General features: G+C 49.1%; 1 protein-coding gene across 2 annotated transcripts in view; it reads left to right on the top strand.

The window, feature by feature from the left end:
- Positions 1-19,003, top strand: part of ECE1 (endothelin converting enzyme 1) — a 139,494-nt gene that overhangs the window by 23,388 nt on the left and 97,103 nt on the right. Inside the window, exon 1 of one of the 2 annotated variants that reach the window (XM_023551945.2) lies at positions 2,413-2,448. The exons of the other annotated variant lie outside the window; for it this stretch is intronic. Within the exon in view, the coding sequence (XP_023407713.1) occupies positions 2,428-2,448 (21 nt within the window). The 5' untranslated portion in view covers positions 2,413-2,427. Of the gene's footprint in view, positions 1-2,412; positions 2,449-19,003 lie in introns of those variants that run through there. 2 annotated transcript variants of the gene reach the window in all.

Below are 19,003 nucleotides of genomic sequence, written 5' to 3'. Positions count from 1 at the left end.
CTGAGAACCAAAAAGTAAACTCATTGCTGTTGAGTCTATTTTGACTCATAATGACCCTATAGGACAGAGTAGAACTGCCCCATAGGGTTTGCAAGGCTAAAATCTTTACAGAAGCAGACTGCCACATCTTTCTCCCACAGAGCAGCTGGTGGGTTCCAACTGTCGACCTTTCGGTTAGCAGCCAAGCGCTTAACCACTGCGCCACCAGGTCTCCTTTGAGGGCAGGAAAACCACTCACAGTTACAGACAGACTCAGCCACTGGTCCCATACCCCATAGGGTCAGGGCGAGGCAAGTTTAGGACCAGTCAAAGCAAGTCCCCTTCCCCTACTAGGGAGCTCAGTGGTAGAAATGGTTGCCCTGGTGGGAAATTGGGAAACAGGCTTGGAAAGAAGAGGTAGGTCTGCGAAAGAGCTTCGTAGAGAAACCAGAATCTCCTGGAGCCCCTGGCTGATGTCAAAAGGACAGTAACCAGGAGCCCTTGTGTTTGTGTAGCTCTTTATGCCCGCTGATCTCGTTGCTTCTCTTGCCCATTACCTGTCTGCTCCATGGGCAGGAGTTAGAACCACAACTTACTGAGAATTAACTTTGAGCCAAGGCCTGTGCTAAACAATATATGTGAATTGACTCATTCCATCCCCAAGCGATTCTAAAGAGATGGGTCCTATTGTGTCCCCGTTTAACAAATGAGGAAGCTGAGATTTGGCAAGGCTAGGTGACTCAGCCAAGGCCAAACAGCTGGGAAGTGGGAGAGCGAGGATTCAGGCTGACTCCAGAATCTGGCTTTCATAGGCTTTGGTGGAATGTCCAACTTCAGGGCTGAGTGTGGTGTCATGGGTTGAATTATATCCCTCCAAAAATGTGTGTATCAGTTTAGCTGGGCCATGATTCCTGGTATTGTGTGAATGTTGTAAATCCTGCCTCTAGGTTGTTAATGAGGGAGGATGGACAGCAGTTGTGTTAGTGAGGCAGGACTCAATCTACAAGACTGGATTGTGCCTTGAGGCAATCTCTTGAGATATAAAAGAGAGAAGGGAGTAGAGAGAAATGGGGACCTCATACCACCAAGAAATCTGGACTGGGAACAGAGCACATCCTTTGGACCCGAGGTTCCTTACTGAGATGCTCCTAGACCAAGGGAAGACTGATGACAAGGACGTTCCTCCAGAGCCAACAGAGAAAGCCTTCCCCTGGAGCTGACGCCCTGAATTTGGACTTTGTAGCCTACTAGACTTTGCGAGAATAAACTTCTCTTTGTTGACGCCATCCGCTTGTGGTATTTCTGTTATACCAGAACCAAACCAAACCCACTGCAGTCAAGTCGATTCCGACTCATAGCGACCCTATAGGACAGAGTAGAGCTGCTCCATAGAGTTTCCAAGAAGCGCCTGGCGGATTGGAACTGCAGACCTCTTGGTTAGCAGCTGTAGCACTTAACCGCTACACCACCAGGGTTTCCATTTCTGTTATAGCGGCTCTAAATGACTAAGACAGGTGAACATGCTTTTCATACTGAAGAGAGAGGCCAGCAGAGGAAGATGAGAAGGTTGCTCTAGGAGCCCCACCTGGGTGTCTCTCCGGATGGGAAGGAGGTGGTGCCCTTTGGGAGGGGCCTGGGAGGTGGAAGCAAGTTCCCAGCTGGATGAGAAGCTGGCACTGTTCCTCCAGGTGCTCACGCCTATTCCTTCAGTCCCCTGCAGGGGGAGCCCTCGAGGGCAGGGACCCTGGCTTATTTGTCTTGGCTTCCCTGCCCTTAGCAGATACCCAGTGAACAATAAGGGGAGGGAGGGAGAAACCTCACAGGGCTAAAACAGTGAAGAGGTCGAGATTGAGAATAAGCCTTTGTGTCCCAGGTTCATAATCCTAGGACCAATTTATTGTTCAGATTGTCAAAAGAAACACATCTTTAAGTATTTAATGTCAGTTAATGGAGAAATAAAGAGCCCTGATGGCGCAACACTTAAGAGCTCAGCTGCTAACGAAGGGTTGGTGGCTCGAGCCCACCAAGCCACTCTGCAGGAGAAAGATTTGACAATCTGCTTCCGTAAAGATCAAAACTGACTGGCCAGCATCCAACAACAGCAACAGTAAAAAAAAAAAAAAAAAAAAAAAACAGTAGAGAAGTAGAATTCAGTGTACAAAATTGCACTTTGCCGCCAATGCCGACCCCCATCTATTGTGTAATGTGTTTCTTTAGGGAACAGAACCCGGAACAGAATGTATGTGAACATTTCCACTGGCCCTCTCTGATCTTTCCACTGAGGACATTTGCCCCATGAGAGCCATTTTCCTCCTTCTTTGGTGATTTGTGAATTTTCTTGCTGTCCCCAGGTGGCAGTGAGTGAGTCAGCAGGAGAGCTCATTCAGGAAAGTCCAGAGGAATTTTTCTTCTGCATCAGGTTCCACTGAGCAGTGTGGGTGACATCTGATGACACACACTCGAGGTTGGGTAAGGAGAGGTGGGCACACTCCTTAGCTGCTTTTCTCTGCCTCCTCCACCACCTCCATGTGTCTGCAGCCTTTCTATGGCCCAGAGCCATGTCAGCCTGAGCAGGGAGGTGGATTTGGTGACCCTTGGGCTCTTCCAGCCTGACTCAGCCCAGCCCTGGCCCTCTCTGAGGAAAATGGGTCATTTTTTTAACCCTGAAATATTTCTCTTCATGTGGGAAGAAAGGGAAAAGAGGCAAGGGTGGGGAGAGCCCCATTGGTTCCCTCCAAACTTGTTTCTCAGCTATGAGGAACACTCTAACCACAGAAGGAGGGATTCCAGGGGGATTGTTTGATGGGGCAGTGAGACCTGGTTAAATCCATAAACCACAGCTCTGACAGCGTTTGGGTCACCCTGGACAGGACTGTGCTGGGGGAGTGGGTAGCAGAGTCCTCTCAGTTCCCCACTGGTGGACGGTCTCTCCCCTCAGGATTTGTCCAGGGCCAATGCTGACCCACTGCCCTGTCCTCTGCCCACCCATCAGCCTCGGGGGTGTGCAGATTCATCCCATGCCTTATTACCTCTCTGAAACTTGGTCAAGTTAAGAAGATATAAGGGGGACTGTGACAGAGTGCTCCTCAGTCCTGGAAGATACCCCGACCCAATCCTCTTCTCTTAAGTCCCCTATGGTCTTTTCAGCCATCTCCAGGGAGCTTATGCCACCCATATGGGTTGGTAGTGGCTGTTCTGAGGATTTGAAGATCTGGCTTCATCAAGGGAGAGAAGTGTGATTGATTTGTGATGTCTGACAGGGCCTGGGAAGGGGTTGTCAGGGGTGCTTAGAATTACCTTCCCTAGAGAGGAACTAATCGATGGCTTGGGTTCAGTCTTATGCCCTCCCCAACTTCCCAGTTATTTTCTGGGGGACTTGAGACAAATCATTTTACCTCTCTGAGACTCACTTTCCTTATCTGTAAAACAGGGGAAGTTATTACCACCACAGTTGTGAAAAATAAATGAAAAAAACATCCACAAAGTAGCATCATTTCCTTTGAGTCTTTTCTCAAATGTTATCTCCCCAGAGAGATCTATGGCTGCCGTATTTAATGCTGCACCCCTTTCCCATTTTCTATCCCCTTTCCCACTTGATTTTTCTCCATACTTAACCACAATCTAACATACTTCATATGTTATATGAATATTAAATACTGAATATACCATGGCCTGCCAGAAGAATGAACAAATCTGTCTTGGAAGAAGTACAGCCAGAATGCTCCTTAGAAGCAAGGATGGAGAGACTTCATCTCACATACTTTGGACGTGTTATCGGAAGGGACCAGTCCTTGAAGAAGGACATCATGCCTGGTAAAGTAGAGGGTCAGTGAAAAAGAGGAAGACCCTCAACAAGATGGGTTGACACAGTGACTCAAACAGCAGCAATTGTGGGGATGGCACAGGACCAGGCAGTGTTTCATCCTGTTGTACACAGAGTCACTATGAATTGAAAATGATTTGATGGCACCTAACAACACACTTCGTATTTTACATATGTATTTTATTTATTCTGCCTCCTTCCACTAGCACACAAATTTCATGAAGGCGAGGATTTTTGTCTGTTTTGTTCCTTGTTATAGCCACCTAGAACAGTGCTGGCATGTACGAGTGAATGGATGGATGGACGGATGGACGGATGGAGGGGTAGAAGCACCTAGCCCAGTTTCTGGCCCATTGGAGGGGCCATGTACAGTTTGGCTCCTTTCCTCTCTTCCTCCTTCTCTCCCACTACCTTACTCCTGGAAAGCTTTGTCCTTTCTTCTCCCGACTCCCTGGGTCAGCTTGTCTGCTCTTGAGGTTTTATGCTTCATTCTTGTATCTGGACTTTTCAAATCACTGTACAAATTGCCGTGGGGAAAAGAGGTGCTTTTATTGTGAAACTAAGAGGTACTACCTTGGAGAAGAATGCAGAATTGGCCTGAATGTTTAAGATTCTTTAAAAATGAGCATCAGAGAAAACTGAGCAGTGGCCTCAAACTTTCCCAGGGGTACAAGTTCACTCTCCTCTGCCCTGGAGGCGTTTTTGGAAATGAATTCCACCTCAGACCCCCAGGGTCTGCCCTTCCTCTGAAGCCCCATCAGGAATTTTCGGCAAACTCATGTGATTTTCCCCAGGGTCCAGATCCAAGCACTTCATCAACTGGGCCCGGGCTGGCTCCCTTCCCTGACCACCCTGTTTCTTTCTCTCAGAAGAGTCAGTCCCTGGGACTGAGAATCCTGCCATTGGTCTTTTTCTTTTTAAATGCAGGTCTTATTTCGGAATAAGTTCAGGATTACAGAAAAGTTGTAAAGATGATACAGTGTTCCATGTGCCCCTCACCCAGTTTCTCCTAATGTTAACATTTTACATGACCATGGTACATTTGTCTAAACTAAGAGGCCAACCTTGGTACATTACTATTAACTAAGCTGCAGACTTTACTTGGATATCACCACTTCTGGTCTGCCACAGTCCCTCCGACAGCTTGTTTTCATCAACTTGGCAGTTTGGAAAGCACTGGCCAGGAATTTTGTGGAATGTCCTTCAATTTGGGTTTTTTCTTCACCTCATTTGTGACACCTTCTCCTCTCTCAGCTGCCCATCAGAGTGGTCCCCAAGGCCGTCACCTCTTCCTTTGCCCTAGACTCCATCTGTCCTCTCTCTTTTCGCTGTTCTGCTGTACCCTGGTGGAGGCTGCCTTGATACCTGCCCCTCCTACCTCCTATACCTGCAATCTATCTACTTACCTCAGTGAATAACGGTACCATGTATAGTTGTCCGAATGGAAATTGGGCTGTCACTAGACTCCTCCTCACCCCTCTGATCCTTCACCAAGTTGTATCAATTCTGCCTCCCCAAAGCGTAAATCCTTCTACTTCTTTGCACCCCTTATAGTTGCTTGGCTCAGTCAAGCCCCCTGTCTCATCAGGATTAAGGCAAAGCCTCTTCCGTGGCCTCTCTGCCTCTGGTCCTGCCATTCCAACCTTCCCTCTTCACTGTAGCCTCAGCCATCTCTCTGAGCACATGTATAGCTGTGACACTGTCCTGCTTAAAACCTTTCATGGCTCCCCATTATTCTGGGGAGTGAGGAACACTCCTCCAAAAGAATTCTAGAATGTTTCATGATCTAGTCTTTGCCTATTTCTTTAGCCTCATCTCTCTTCTTTCTGCACCCTGCCCTCCCTGCTTCAGCCAGACAGAACTATAATGCCTCCAAGGCAGCTTGCTTTTGTCTCCCACCTCCACGTCTTTGCGTGTGTTGTACCCTCTTTGTCTGTTTCCTGTCATTACAGTGTGAACCCCATGACAGTAGAAACTTTATTTGGCTTGATCTCCACCGTCTCAAATACCTTGGACAGTGCCTGGCACATACTAGGTACTTGATAAATGCCTGTTAAGAAAGCTGTTTACCAAATAATTACAAATGAGCATGAAATTGCAGCAGTGACAAATGCCATTAAGTCAAGGGTGCTGGTGCTACACAAGCCTTTAAATGGGGGGATTTGACCTAGTCAGGGAAGTCAGAGAGGGCTACCTGAGGATGTGCAATCTGATGGAGAGACGATATTAACTAGGTAGAAAGGGAGGAGTATTCTAGGCCCAGGAGGCAGCATGTGCAAAGGCCCTGTGGTGTAAGGCAATATGAAGGACTAAAAGAAAAGCAGAGTCACTGGAGCATAGGGTTGGGGCATGTTGTGAAATAAGGCTGGACAAGGTAGCAGAGCCAGAGCCCAAGGTCCTTGTAGGCCACGGTTGGGAGTTTTATCGTTGCCCTCACAGCACAATAGGAGGTCATTGAATGGGATTTGAGAGAGAGAAAGTGTGTGTGTATGTGTGTGTATAGAGAGATTGAGAGAAAGGGAGGGAAGGAAGGATGATGTGGGGGAGACGGGAAAAACCAAAGAAGGAGAGAGAGTCATGATCATTTCCTAGCTGTGTGACCTTAGACAAGTCACTTAGCCTGCCTGAGCTTCAGTCTTCTTGTCTGTAAAACAGGGACAGAAATCATCTACCTTGAGCAGTTGTCGTGTGGATAAAATGAAATAAGAAATGTAAAGCACTTTACCCTGTTGTGGGTACATAGTTGGGAAGCTGATAATGTCTAGTTGCCTCCCTTCCTTTGTCACCCTGCTCCTGCTGCTGCAAGCTGCTAACAGAGTCATTAACTCTGGGCCCTGGTTCACCGCCCAGCCATCTTGTTCACCTCCTGGCTCCTGGGCCTTCCCTTCCCTCCCCCACCCCCCCAGCCAGGAGCCTGGGCACTGTCCCTACTGACCACCACCGACCAGCCTCTGCCCTGGGAGGAAACGCAGTACCACTGCTTCTCCTGACCCAGACCTGCCCCCCACACCCACCTCATGTTCTAATCAGCAAGATGCTAGGATCCCAATGGCCCACTTCCCGAGTCCTGCAGGAGCCATGGAAAGCAGCCTTGGCTCACACACCAGACTTTAATGGGTTGTGGTGTGGAAGGGCTGTTCTGATAACTCAGGAATCCACTCAGCCCCACCCACTCATCCACTGGGCCACTTGCCCTCAGAGCCATCTGTCCTGCCCAGTCACAGCAATGACCACTGTCCCAAGTATACTGCTCCAAGTGTTCTGTGATTGTTACCTCGCTTAAGCCACACAGCAGTCATGCAAGGCACAAAGCTGTATCCCCTTTTTACAGACAAGGGAACTGAGGCCCAGGGAGGTGACATGATATTCCCAAAGTGTCATAGTTGTTGGCAAAGATAGATTGAAAGCAGGTTTGACTAACCCAGAGCCCACCACCCTATTCTACCTTCTCTTGGCCCCTGGGAATGAACGCTGGTACTCTCTAGTCATTTGACAGCTGAAAATGCTCCCAAATATGCAAAAACCCCTTAATGAAGCAGGATTGTTTCTGATTAAAACCTACTGAAAATCCAATAAAACATATATTAATGTTAATACCTGCTAATATTGTTTATGGCCCAGTATAGGCTAAATGGAGCCCTGGAGGCACAGTAGTTAAGAGCTATGGTGCTAACTAAAAGGTCAGCCCTTCAACTCTACCAGTCACTCCTCGGAAACCCTATAGGGCAGTTATACTCTGTCCTATCGGGTTGGCATGAGCAGAGTCGACTCCATGGCAATGGATTTTTCTATGGGCTAAATACCTAACCTACATAATCTTATTTAATTTTCAGATATACATACCATTATTAGACTCATTTTATCGATGAGAAAACTGAGGGTCAGAGAGGTTAAGTGACTTGACCAAAGTCACACAGCTAGGTAATGGCAGAGTCAGGATTCGAACTTTTGCTCCCGTTTTACAGAAGAGCAAACTGTAAGACACAGAGAAGGCAGGTGATTTCCCCAAGGTCACACAGCAAGTGAGCGTCAGGGATGGCTCTTGAACTCAAGACTCTCAGAGCACAGAGCTCTTTCCATTTGGAAGGACAGGGACAAGCCCCACTGGCAGGCAGCTGGTAAGGGAGCCACTGGCCTGCGACTGAGGGAGGATTCCTGCCTCCATAGCCAAGGGGCCCTGGGAGGCTTGAAGCCTTGATTCCACCACCGTCCCCTCCACCCAGACACCTTTGTGTTTGTCTGAATCCCCTTTCCCTCACCTTTTTTCTCTTCCTGTACCACCCCTAACTTTATACCCTTGGACTAGCCCCCCCCCCACCCCAACAAGCCTCAATTTTTCTTGCTCCTGAATTATGGATTATCCATTTCTTTTGTGGGACAGGGTAGTTTAGAGAATCGGGTGACAACATCAGTATGAAGAAAATGCTAGCTTGATGACAGGCACGTACTACAGGCTCAGGAAATTTTTGCCAAACCCGAACCCCTTGTCCTTCCTGACTCTATTCTCAGACAGTCCCTGTATCTGCCCCTCTTCTTCTGATCCTTCTATTCCATCTCTAGGTTTTTCATTCCTTGTCACCTGCCTAGGTATTTAGCCCATCTTCTGACTCCTGGGGCCAAAACAGCACCAGCTTCCTGGGTCCTGTCTGCTCTACCAACAGTGGCACTGCCTTTTTGTCACAAGGCCTGGGGCGTTAGGGTGGGACGATGTGGGGAGGGGCCCTGGCACAGCCCCAGTGTGTACCCTTGGTCTGCTTTTTACACTGGCCAGGTGAGAAAGGTGGGTTGGCCTCTTGCCCTCAGAGCATCCTCTGGTGTTTCCATGGCAACTGTGCAGCCAGGCTGTCTTGGCTTCTGCTAGAAGAAGGTCATTCATGGGAAGGGAGGCATCTGTCAGGAGACCAGAGTTGGGTAGCACTGACCTGTCCCCAGTCCTTAATGAGGGTACAGTGGTGTCTCCAGGCTTTATCCACACACACCGCTGTTCCTGGCCCATCTCATTGGGAAGCTGCCCTGTTGACTTCTCTCTGCGCCTTGGTTTCCTCATCTGTAAAATGGGGGTTTAACGCCAACCTTAGAGGTTGTCCTAGTTGCCCACGTGAGCCATGCAGGGGCAGTGGTCAGGGAGCCAGGGAAGCAGTCCTGTGAGCCTCAGAGAGAGGAGAGAGGCAGGACCGGAGCAGCAAGAGGTGGCCAGGGATGCAACAATGCATCAGGACTTGGGAATCAGACAAACCTGCCCCTTCCAAGCAGTACAATTTTGAGGAAGCCCCTTTCCTCTCTGAGCTTCAGTTTCCCCTTCCCTAATCCTTCTCCCAACAGGATTGCTGGAAAAATGGAATAAGATAGTGTGTGTTATGCCAAAGCCTAGCCCAGCACTCCTAGTAGGTGCTCATTAAACGCTGATTTCCCATGAAGGCCTAGAGCTGGCCACATTTGCACAGGGGAGGGCATTTCCTGTGATCAGCCCTGCCTACCCAGGCCATGGTCCCCACAGGCCCTCTTCTGCGCATGGCTGCCGGGAGCCCCCAGGACTTTCTTTTCCCAACAAGGAATTCCTCTTGGTCTGATTCACGCAAAGACTTCCCGAGAAAGGCCGAGCCCTTCTTGGTAAACGTCTGCAGCCTGTTATCTGGCCTTCCCTGAAGGTCCTTATCGCTCTCTGGTTTGTGTTAAGATTGTTTATGTCCCATCTTATCTCCCCCAGGAGACAGGGCAGCCTGGTGAGCACCAGGATGGTGGCTTTCTTTCAAGTCAGAGGAAGCAGCTCTGCCACACACTGGCTGTGGGACCTTGGGCAAATGACTTTGCCTCTGGGGACTTCCACTTCCTATATAAAATGGAGGTAATAATACCTATAGCACAGGGTGTTCGTGAAGATTATGGGAGAAAATGCCCACACGGTGTCTGGCATGAGGTAGATGATCAGTCAGTGATAGCTGCTTCCCCGTTTTCCAACCAGGGGCCCAGCAGCTGCAGGATCCTACAGCTCAGACCCAGAGCAAGGGAAGAGCATCACAGATGATCCAGTCACCACTCAGGCGGTGGGCAGGGGTGACTGCACAGCTGAGTCCCAGGCTGCTGGCAGTGAGCCCCAGGAGGACCTCAGGAAGACTCCCCAGAATCAAGAGAGGGTGGGAAGGGGAGGCACAGAGATGAGGCTCTTACAGGGACATGGGCAAGTGTGTAGGTTAAGACCACGGGCTCTGGATCTGGCACACACTTCCTCCACTTAGCCAAGGGCTGTGTGACCCCATATAAATGATCTGACCTCTCTGAGCCTTAGTTCCCCACTTATGAAACGGGGGCTAATGATGCACCGTATCTCCCAGGGTTTCTGTGAGCAGTAGTTGATAGTGCATGGAAAGGTCTTAGCACAGTCTGGCCAAGAATTTTCTCTTATTTATTTTTAGGATATGTTTTCAGTGTGACTTCTTGGCTACACTCCACAATTACTCACAAAACAGTAATAAATATATATATATATTTTTAAGTTTATTTCTCCAGCACCTTCCATGAGCCAGGCACCACTTAGTTCCTTCATCACATTATCTCATTTAATCATCACCTGTGGGGTAGGCCCTGTTATCATCCCCATTTTATGGATGAGGCAACTGAGTCTCTGAGAAATCAGGTGACCTGCCCAAGGTCACACAGCTCTTGACTGCGGGGGGCCTGGTCCCACTCTTACTTTGCCCCTGGTCTGGAAGGTCATGGACTGGGCCAGTGTCTTGCCAGGTGTCAGCTGGAAGCGGCAAACCTCAAGCAAACCTCGAGCATAATCCATGGGAAGAACCTGTAAACAGAGGATCTGGGGTGGGTGGAAGTGCCTGAGAGGCGAGTGGTCTGTGGGAAGCTGGAGGCAGGAGCATTGTGAACGTGTGTGTTTATTCAGCCTGTCCCCGGCAGGCAGGGGCCCCCAACCGGCCAGTGTAAACATCCGCACTGCTTGTAGGCCCAGTGGGGGGCCAAGACAAGCTGGAGGGAGCCAAGAACCAGTGCCTCTTGGTGCCTAGTGTGGTGCCAGGGGTGCCTGTTAGACAGACGGGAGGTGGCATGGAGCCAGCATTTATTGAGCACCTAGGAGCCGTGGTGGCACGGTGGATAAGCGCTCGGCTGCTAACCAAAAGGTCAGTGGTTTGAATCCACCAGCTGCTCTGTGGGAGAAAGATGTGGCAGTGTGCTTCCATAAAGATTACAAACTAGGAATCCCTCCCTGTGGGGCAGTTCTACCCTGTCAAGTAGGGTAGCCCATCTTTACAACATCCCTACTGGTCTATTTTGTTGTTTGTACTTAGCAGATAAGGAAACTTAGCCCTGGGGATTGTACAGACCCAGCTCCACCGAAAGGCCACAAAATTTCATTTGCCGAGAGGGTGGGTTTGTGAATGCGTGACTTGGATCATATTCCTTTGCTTCTGCCCGTTGCTCATTGCATACTTTCCATCTGAACTCACCTCTGACCCTAATTCAGTTTCCCTCCCCCTGAGAGGGATCCACGGGTAGCTCTCGCCATAAGTTACCTCCCTGGTCTACTTTTTGGCACATGGCCAGGTGTGGAACTGGCCAGGCTGGGGATCAGATCTGGTGGCCTTCTTGGGGGACCAGCCTGCCCCAGCCCAGGGGTTTTGCCCCTTTCCCCCCTAGGGAAGGCGATTTTGCTGGCTCTGGTTACTTAGGTATCTGGAGTGAGCCTGAGGCAGGCTGGCTAATTTTAGGTCCTCAAAATATGGGATTTTAGGGATTGAAAACCAGGTGCCTTCAAGTCAGTTCCAACTCATGGTGACCGCATGTGTTGCAGGGTAGAATTGCACTCCTTGGGGTTTTCATGGCTGTGATCTTTCAGAAGCAGAGTGCCAGGGCTTTCTTCCAAAGTACCTCTGGGTGGGTTCAAACCAACCTTTCGGTTAGTAGCAAAGCACCTAGCCGTTTGTACTACCCAGGGACTCCTTTAGGAATTGATAAGACCTTAGGTATCATCCTACCCATTTTATAGATGGAGAAACCAAAGCCCAGAAAGGGGAAATGTCTGCCCCTAAGACTCACAGTGACAGCCAAGGCAGAACTGGAGCTAGCCCTCTAGAGTGGACACCCCTAGTCCAGGCTGGTCTTTGTTAATGGGGGTGAGGCAGGGTTAGGAAAGGGCAGGGTACATTAATATGTTCCCTACAGTGCGTTGCCACCTGAAACCAGACTTTACAGCTACTCCCACTCTCTTTTACTGTCCTTTCTGAGCTGTCCCTTGGACTCCCGGGAATGCTGACAAGTTCTTGTGCATGTGCCAGAAGGTTGTTGTTTGATTGGGTTTGGGCAGTTGAGGGCCCATGGAGGGCTCCCCACTTCCTGCTACTTTGCATCTCAGGTCTTCTGCTCTTTCCCCAAATATTTCCCTCACCCCTATTCCTCCTTGAGTCCAACAGGGTTGCTACATGGGTTGTACCAGAGCTGGGAGGAATTATTTAAATACAACGGCAGCCAGTGACTGGGCCCTGACAATGTACACCTGATGCCTTCGAGGTGGTGCAGTCCCAGGCATACTCCCTCTTCACTGCCACTTGGAGAAAGAAGTGGCTTTGGCCCCACTTTAAGGCTGAGGACCTCGGGGTCACCCCTGAGCCTGGATTTGAACCGGGAGAGTACACCTGGGCCCCACACTCTCGGCCACATCTGCTAAATCCAGGGACCTGCAAAAGTGATTCTAGAGGATTTATTTGGGTACAGTGTGGGTAAGACTGCACTTGAGAATAAGGTGCTGGGGTCTCAGGAGAGACTGAGGAGAACTGGGCAGAGGGGGAGCCCGGCCTTCCTGCTCAGCTCAGAGGAGGAGGGCGTGGCCACTGACATTGGAGGGTCTCGAGAAGGCCAGGAAAAGAAAGTCCTTGAGAAGAGAGGAGGGGCTGGTGAGGAAGTCCATCCGGCCTAGGCCCATAGCTTTATACATACTGGTCAAGGAACCAAGACTGCCCAACCCCCAGAGCCCAGATGTGTCACCAGCTAAAATGCACGAAGGCCAGCCTGGCCCTCCTCCTCGGGACAAGTAAGCTTTTTTCCCCTTAGTCTGAGGCCTGTGGCCTGGGCCTTTCCCCTCCATCCATCTCCTCAAAGCAGCAATCACCATAGCAGGTGTGTGTTGAGCACCTACTGGGCACCAGGCCCTTTCCAAACAGGATATTAATTCTCAGAAGAGACCTGGGAACTGGAGAAATGGGCACTATGATCCCCACTTCACAGAGGAAAAACTGAGAGCGCACAGCAGCAGAGAAGGGCCCTGACTTTGAATCCGAGTCTGTCTGACTTCAAAGCCCATGCCTTTTTGGATATACAACAAAGTATTTCAGACATTTAAAAAGCAGGTTTTGAATTGGCTCCTAACTCATGGTCACCCCATGCACAACGGGATCTTCGTTGGGTTTTCATTGGCTGATCTTTGGAACTACATCACCAGACCCCTCTCCTAGTCTGTCTTAGTCTGGACGCTCCTCTGAAACCTGTTCAGCAACATAGCAACGTGCGAGCCTCCACTGGGAGACAGGTGATGGCTGTGCATGAGACGTGTTCTGCAGGAATCGCACCCAGGTCTCCCACATGGAAAGTGAGAATTCTACCACTGCGCCACCATTGCCTCCCCCAATAAAAAGCATAGAGCTTAGTAAGGACAGACCTGGTGAGCCAACCATCCAGCTTAAGAAATACAGCATTTCAAGTAGAGTTGAAGACCCTCATGTGTCCCTCCGTCATCCATGCCCTACCATCCCCTCTCAGAAGAAACCAGTTTCTTGAATGACTGTCTTGATACTTTTACTACCCTGTTGCTACCTCACCAAATGATACACAGTATTGTTCATGTGTTTTTAAACTTTAAATAATTGGTAAGATGTTACATGTTTGTTTCTGCAGCTTGCTTTTCCCTCTTCACATTGTGTTTGAGATGTATCAAGTTCATTTTCAGTGCTATATAGTATTTCATTGTGTGAATGTACCAGGGTTTATCCATGCTGCTATACACGGGAGTTCAGGTTGTTTCTTCTTATTTGCTATTATAAATGATACTGTGAGGGCTTCACTGTCTATGTCTCCTGGTGACCATGGAGTTTCCAAGGTTCTATGTTATGTATGTTAAGGGGCAGAATTGGGTAGACCCACTGTGTCACAACCAATCGATACCCCCTTGTTCTGTCCGAACAACTGTCTCTTGTTCCACGTGAAGGTTCCTCATGAGCACAATTAAGTGTTCGGACAGAACAAGGGGATACTGATTGGTTTAAAGTCAGGAAAGGTGTGCGTCACGGTTGTATTCTTTCACCATACCTATTTAATCTGTATGCTGAACAAATAATACGAGAAGCTGGACTATATGAAGAAGAACGGAGCATCAGGATTGGAGGAAGACTCATTAACAACCTGTGTTATGCAGATGACACAACCTTGCTTGCTGAAAGTGAAGAGGACTTGAAGCACTTACTAATGAAGATCAAAGACCACAGCCTTCAGTATGGATTACGCCTCAACATAAAGAAAACAAAAATCCTCATAACTGGACCAATGAGCAACATCATGATAAACGGAGAAAAGATTGAAGTTGTCAAGGATTTCATTTTACTTGGATCCTCAATCAGCAGCCATGGAAGCAGCAGCCAAGAAATCAAAAGATGCATTGCATTGGGCAAATCTGCTGCAAAGGACCTCTTCAAAGTGTTGAAGAGCAAGGATGTCACCCCGAAGACTAAGGTGCGCCTGACCCAAGCCATGGTATTTTCAATCGCATCATATGCATATGAAAGCTGGACAATGAATAAGGAAGACCGAAGAAGAGTTGACACCTTTGAATTGTGGTGTTGGCGAAGAATATTGAATATACCATGGACCGCCAAAAGGACGAACAAATCTGTCTTGGAAGAAGTACAACCAGAATGCTCCTTAGAGGCAAGGATGGCAAGACTGCGTCTTACATACTTTGGACATGCTATCAGGAGGGATGAGTCCCTGGGGAAGGACATCATGCTTGGCAGAGTACAGGGTCAGCGGAAAAGAGGAAGACCCTCAATGAGGTGGATTGACACAGTGGCTGCAACAACGAGCTCAAGCATAACAACAATTGTAAGGATGGCGCAGGACCGGGCAGTGTTTCATTCTGTTGTGCATAGGGTCGCTATGAATTGGTATTGACTCGACGGCACCTAACAACAATGACAACAACTGTGTCACGGGACTACAGGCTGAGAGAATTGGCTAGCAAATTGGGGGATTCCTACTCTGAGGATTAAAACTCCCTCCCCCAAGAACAGGAATGTTAGTCTGCTTTGTCTGCCACTGTGAAGAGTGCCAAGAACATGTCTGGCACATCATAGGTGCTCGGTTAATATCTCAGTTGATTGAATGAGTGGACGTGTGCTAGGTACTGTGTAAGGCACCCGACATTCACAATCTCACTCAGTCCACAGTGAGGAAGGATTGTTCCCATTTCACAGATGAGCCAACTAAGCTTCGGAGACATTAAGTCCTGTTCCCAAGGTCCCATAGCCAGTACCCAAGTCAGCTGACCCAAGTCGACCATGGGTCAAGTAACTTCTGTGCATCCTATGCTTTTTTACAAGCCCTGTCCTGCCCATTGTGGGCAAAGGGCGTGGATCCACAGACACCTGGAATATGAGGAAAACAGGAGCTGCTTCTCATGCCTAGTTGCCTAGATACAAGTCCCTGGGGCTCTTGAGGTTGTCCTGTTACAGCAAGGCAGGTTCAGCTGGATGGTCACCTTTGGCCTGGGATGTCACCATAGGTGGCTCCAGGTAGATTGGGGGTGAGTAACATCTCATCTCTGGGGCTGATCCTTGGGAAACTTTCAAATGCAGTCAGATGGCAGAGACAGATCATGGAGGAGGCAGCCTGATCCAACAATTATAGGCTTAGGAGATGCGCAGAGCTGGGTTCAAATTCCAGCCCTGCTGCTTACTGTGTGACTTTAGGTAAGTCTCTCAACCTCTCTGAGCCTAATCATCACATCTGTTAAATGGGAGTATTGACTCTACCTTGTCAGGTTATTGGAAGATTTAGAATTAATGAGTGGGTGCCTGACACACAGTAGTCATTGCAGATGTTGCTGTTATTGTTAGCTGCCGTTGAGTTTGCCTGTGATCCCATGCACAACAAAATAAAACACTGCCTGGTCCTGTGCCATCCGCATGATTGGTTGCAGATTAGACTGTTGTGATCCACAGGGTTTTCATTGGCTGATTTTTGGAAGTAGATGGCCAGGCCTTTCTTCCTAGTCCACTTTAGTCTAGAAACTCTGCTGAAACCTGTTCAACATCACAGCAGCATGCAAGCCGCCACTGATGCATGAGGGATGGCTGCGTTTGAAGTGCATCGGCTGGAAATTGAACCCAGGTCTCTCTCATGGAAGGCAGGAATTCTGCCACTGAAACACCAGTGCACAGGAGTTATTAATTACAGCATAGGGGGAGAAGGTTCTATTACAGATGTATCCAAATTATTATAGGTGCACATAGATGGGGGTGGCTTAGGACACAGATGAGGACTTCATGGAGGAGATGATGTTTGAGTTGGATTATGAAGGGTGAATAGGAGTTCATCAAGCTGAGGAGGAAACCATGGGTCAAGCAACTTCTGTGTATCCTGTACAAGACTTGGTGCTGAGAAGGGTGTTATAGATTGAATTGTGTCCCCCCAAAATATGTGTCAACTTGGCTGGGCCATGATTCCCATTGTTATATAGTTGTCCTCCATTTTGTGATCAGATATAATTTTCCTATGTGTTGTAACTCCTAATCTCATGGTTAATGAGGCAAGGTTATGTTATGCTAGAGGATTAGAGTGGAATGCAACACTCTTACTCAGGTCACATCCATGATCCTGATGTAAGGGGAGTTTCCCTGGCATGTAGCCTGCACCACCTTTATCTTACAAGAGATAAAGGAGAGAGAAAGTAAGCAGAGAGATAGGGACCTCCTACCACCTAGAAAGAAGAGCTGGAAGTGAGCCCATCCTTTGGATCTGGCGTCCCTGTGCAGAGAAGCTCCTAGACCAGGGGTTGGGGGACCAGAGAGAGGGTTTGGGAATGCCACTGTGTGAGAGCCCAGGCAGGGACACCCGCCTGGCCTGGCTCCCTGCCCATAACTCCCACTCCATTCTGCAGGATCCTGTTGTCCCTATTAGTCAGGTAGACCTGGGTTTAAAACTTAGCTCATCTTTGCACCAGCTGAGCAAACTTGGACTGGTTACTTAACCTCTCTGTGCCTCCACATCTCTCACATGGGGTTGAAGTGATGGTTAAATTAGAAAATGTAATAATTGTTCAAGAAATGGTTGTTGCTATGATTTTTGTTTATCATCATCTCCATTGCCACGACCTCCATAACCCAGGCCACACTATTACTCAGGTTGAACCCCAGGGTCGCTGCAGCTGCCCTCGCTGTCTTTCCTGAGCTGGCACCTTCCTGTGCTACGACATTAGCATGCAGCCTAGCAGCCAGTATCTGGCCAGTATCTCGGCAGCACCTCTTGCAGGAGGAGGAAGAGCTAGAATTCCCTGCGTGCTTTTTTGAGGATTACCTTCTTAAGTCTCACCACAGCCTGGTGAAGTAGGTTCACACATCCCTGTTTTATAGATGAGGAAGTATGTTCAGAGAGGTGAGGCCACTTGCCCAGGGTCACACAGCAGTAAATCACAGGATTCAAGACCAGGCCTGTCTGCTCTGCTCTAAATCTTTGCTCTTCCCACTCCAGGATGGAGGGAGTGGCTTGTTCCCATGGAATTTGAGCCTGGCTCTCTCCTTCTCTTCAGTCGCCCTTTCACCCACCTGCCTTCCTTCCCCACCCCTCCCCCCACATCTCTGCTTCTCCGCCCCCTCAGATCTGCTCTGTGCCTGGGGACTACTCTGGTGAGGGCTGGGGGCCAAGTCTGCAGATGGGGCGGCTTGGTATCTTCTCAAGCCACTACAGCCATTGCTCCCCCACCGTCAGCAGGAACCGGGTCACATCTCCCACCAGGCATTTCCTCCTGGCTCCCCCACCCAGGCAAGCACGACACATGTTTGGGGGAAGGTAATGGGGACCAGATGGGAAGCCAAGCCTGGGGTGAGCTTCGTTAGGCAGACATTCCTGGTCACTGGGGCAGCATCAGCTCAGTAGCATCTGCTTTGGCCAGGGGTCCACCCTGATTGGCTGGGACCTTGGCAGGTAGGGACTAGCACTTGGTGCTGAGATGCGATTTCAGAGTTCAGGGAGGGATTAATGGGGGCAGAGAGCAGAGTGAAAACAGCAGGGAGTTTGGAGTCAGACAGATCTGGTTCCCAGTCCTGGCTCTGTCACTTTCCTGCTGTGTAACCCTGTCAAGTCACTGCCCCTCTCTGAGTTGAAGTTTTCTCATCTGCAAAATGGGAGATGATGACAATAATTACCCCACAGATGCATGAGAGGATCAAATAGCTAACAGTGCCAATGTTCAAAATGCTTTACCTCCTTTAACTCATTTAATTCTTGTAACCACCTGTGAGAGTGGTATCATTACAGTCTCCATTCTCCTGACGAAGAAACTGAGGCACAGAGAGGTCATGTTACTTGCCCCAGAAGAGACAGATAGTAGGAGGCAGAGCTGGCATTTGAACCCAGGCTGCCTGGGTCCAGCGTCCACATTCCTGCCAGCTGCTGTCCTGCCTCTCGGTGACATGTGTGACGATACCTGAGAAAAGCACTGTGTGAACAGGGGATGTTGAACATGCTTTTTCTTGTCTGACTCAGAAGACCACACTGTTGGTGGTGTGTGGGATGGGCATATTGGGTTTATAAATGGATGGACAGAGAAGTGAATGAACGTTGTGAACATTCCTGCATGTTGGGTGAGGGGAGGCATGGGGTTGTGACCCCCTGCCGTCTGGGCAGCCAGTTAGACCTGGCCGTTGGTTGGTCTGAGAGGACCAGGGAGCCTAACTCTGAAAACAATTGCCACCACTCACCAACTGCCTACTGTGTGCTACGCACCCTGCGACATGCACTTGTTTCATCTTCATGACCATCCCAGTTGCCCAAAATCATAAAGCATGTCATTGGAAAAAGCTGGTTTTGAGCCTAAATCCAATGACTCCAAAGCTAGTGCTCTTGCTCCGTGGAGCACTGGTCTGGTCCATCTCCTGCTTCCTACAGGTTGGAATCCAGTCTTTTTGTCAAAAGTGCTTTTAGGAGGAG

This window comes from Loxodonta africana, chromosome 3 (assembly GCF_030014295.1).
Source record: "Loxodonta africana isolate mLoxAfr1 chromosome 3, mLoxAfr1.hap2, whole genome shotgun sequence".
NCBI lineage: Eukaryota > Metazoa > Chordata > Mammalia > Proboscidea > Elephantidae > Loxodonta > Loxodonta africana.
This window is presented reverse-complemented; position numbering and strand designations above follow the sequence as displayed.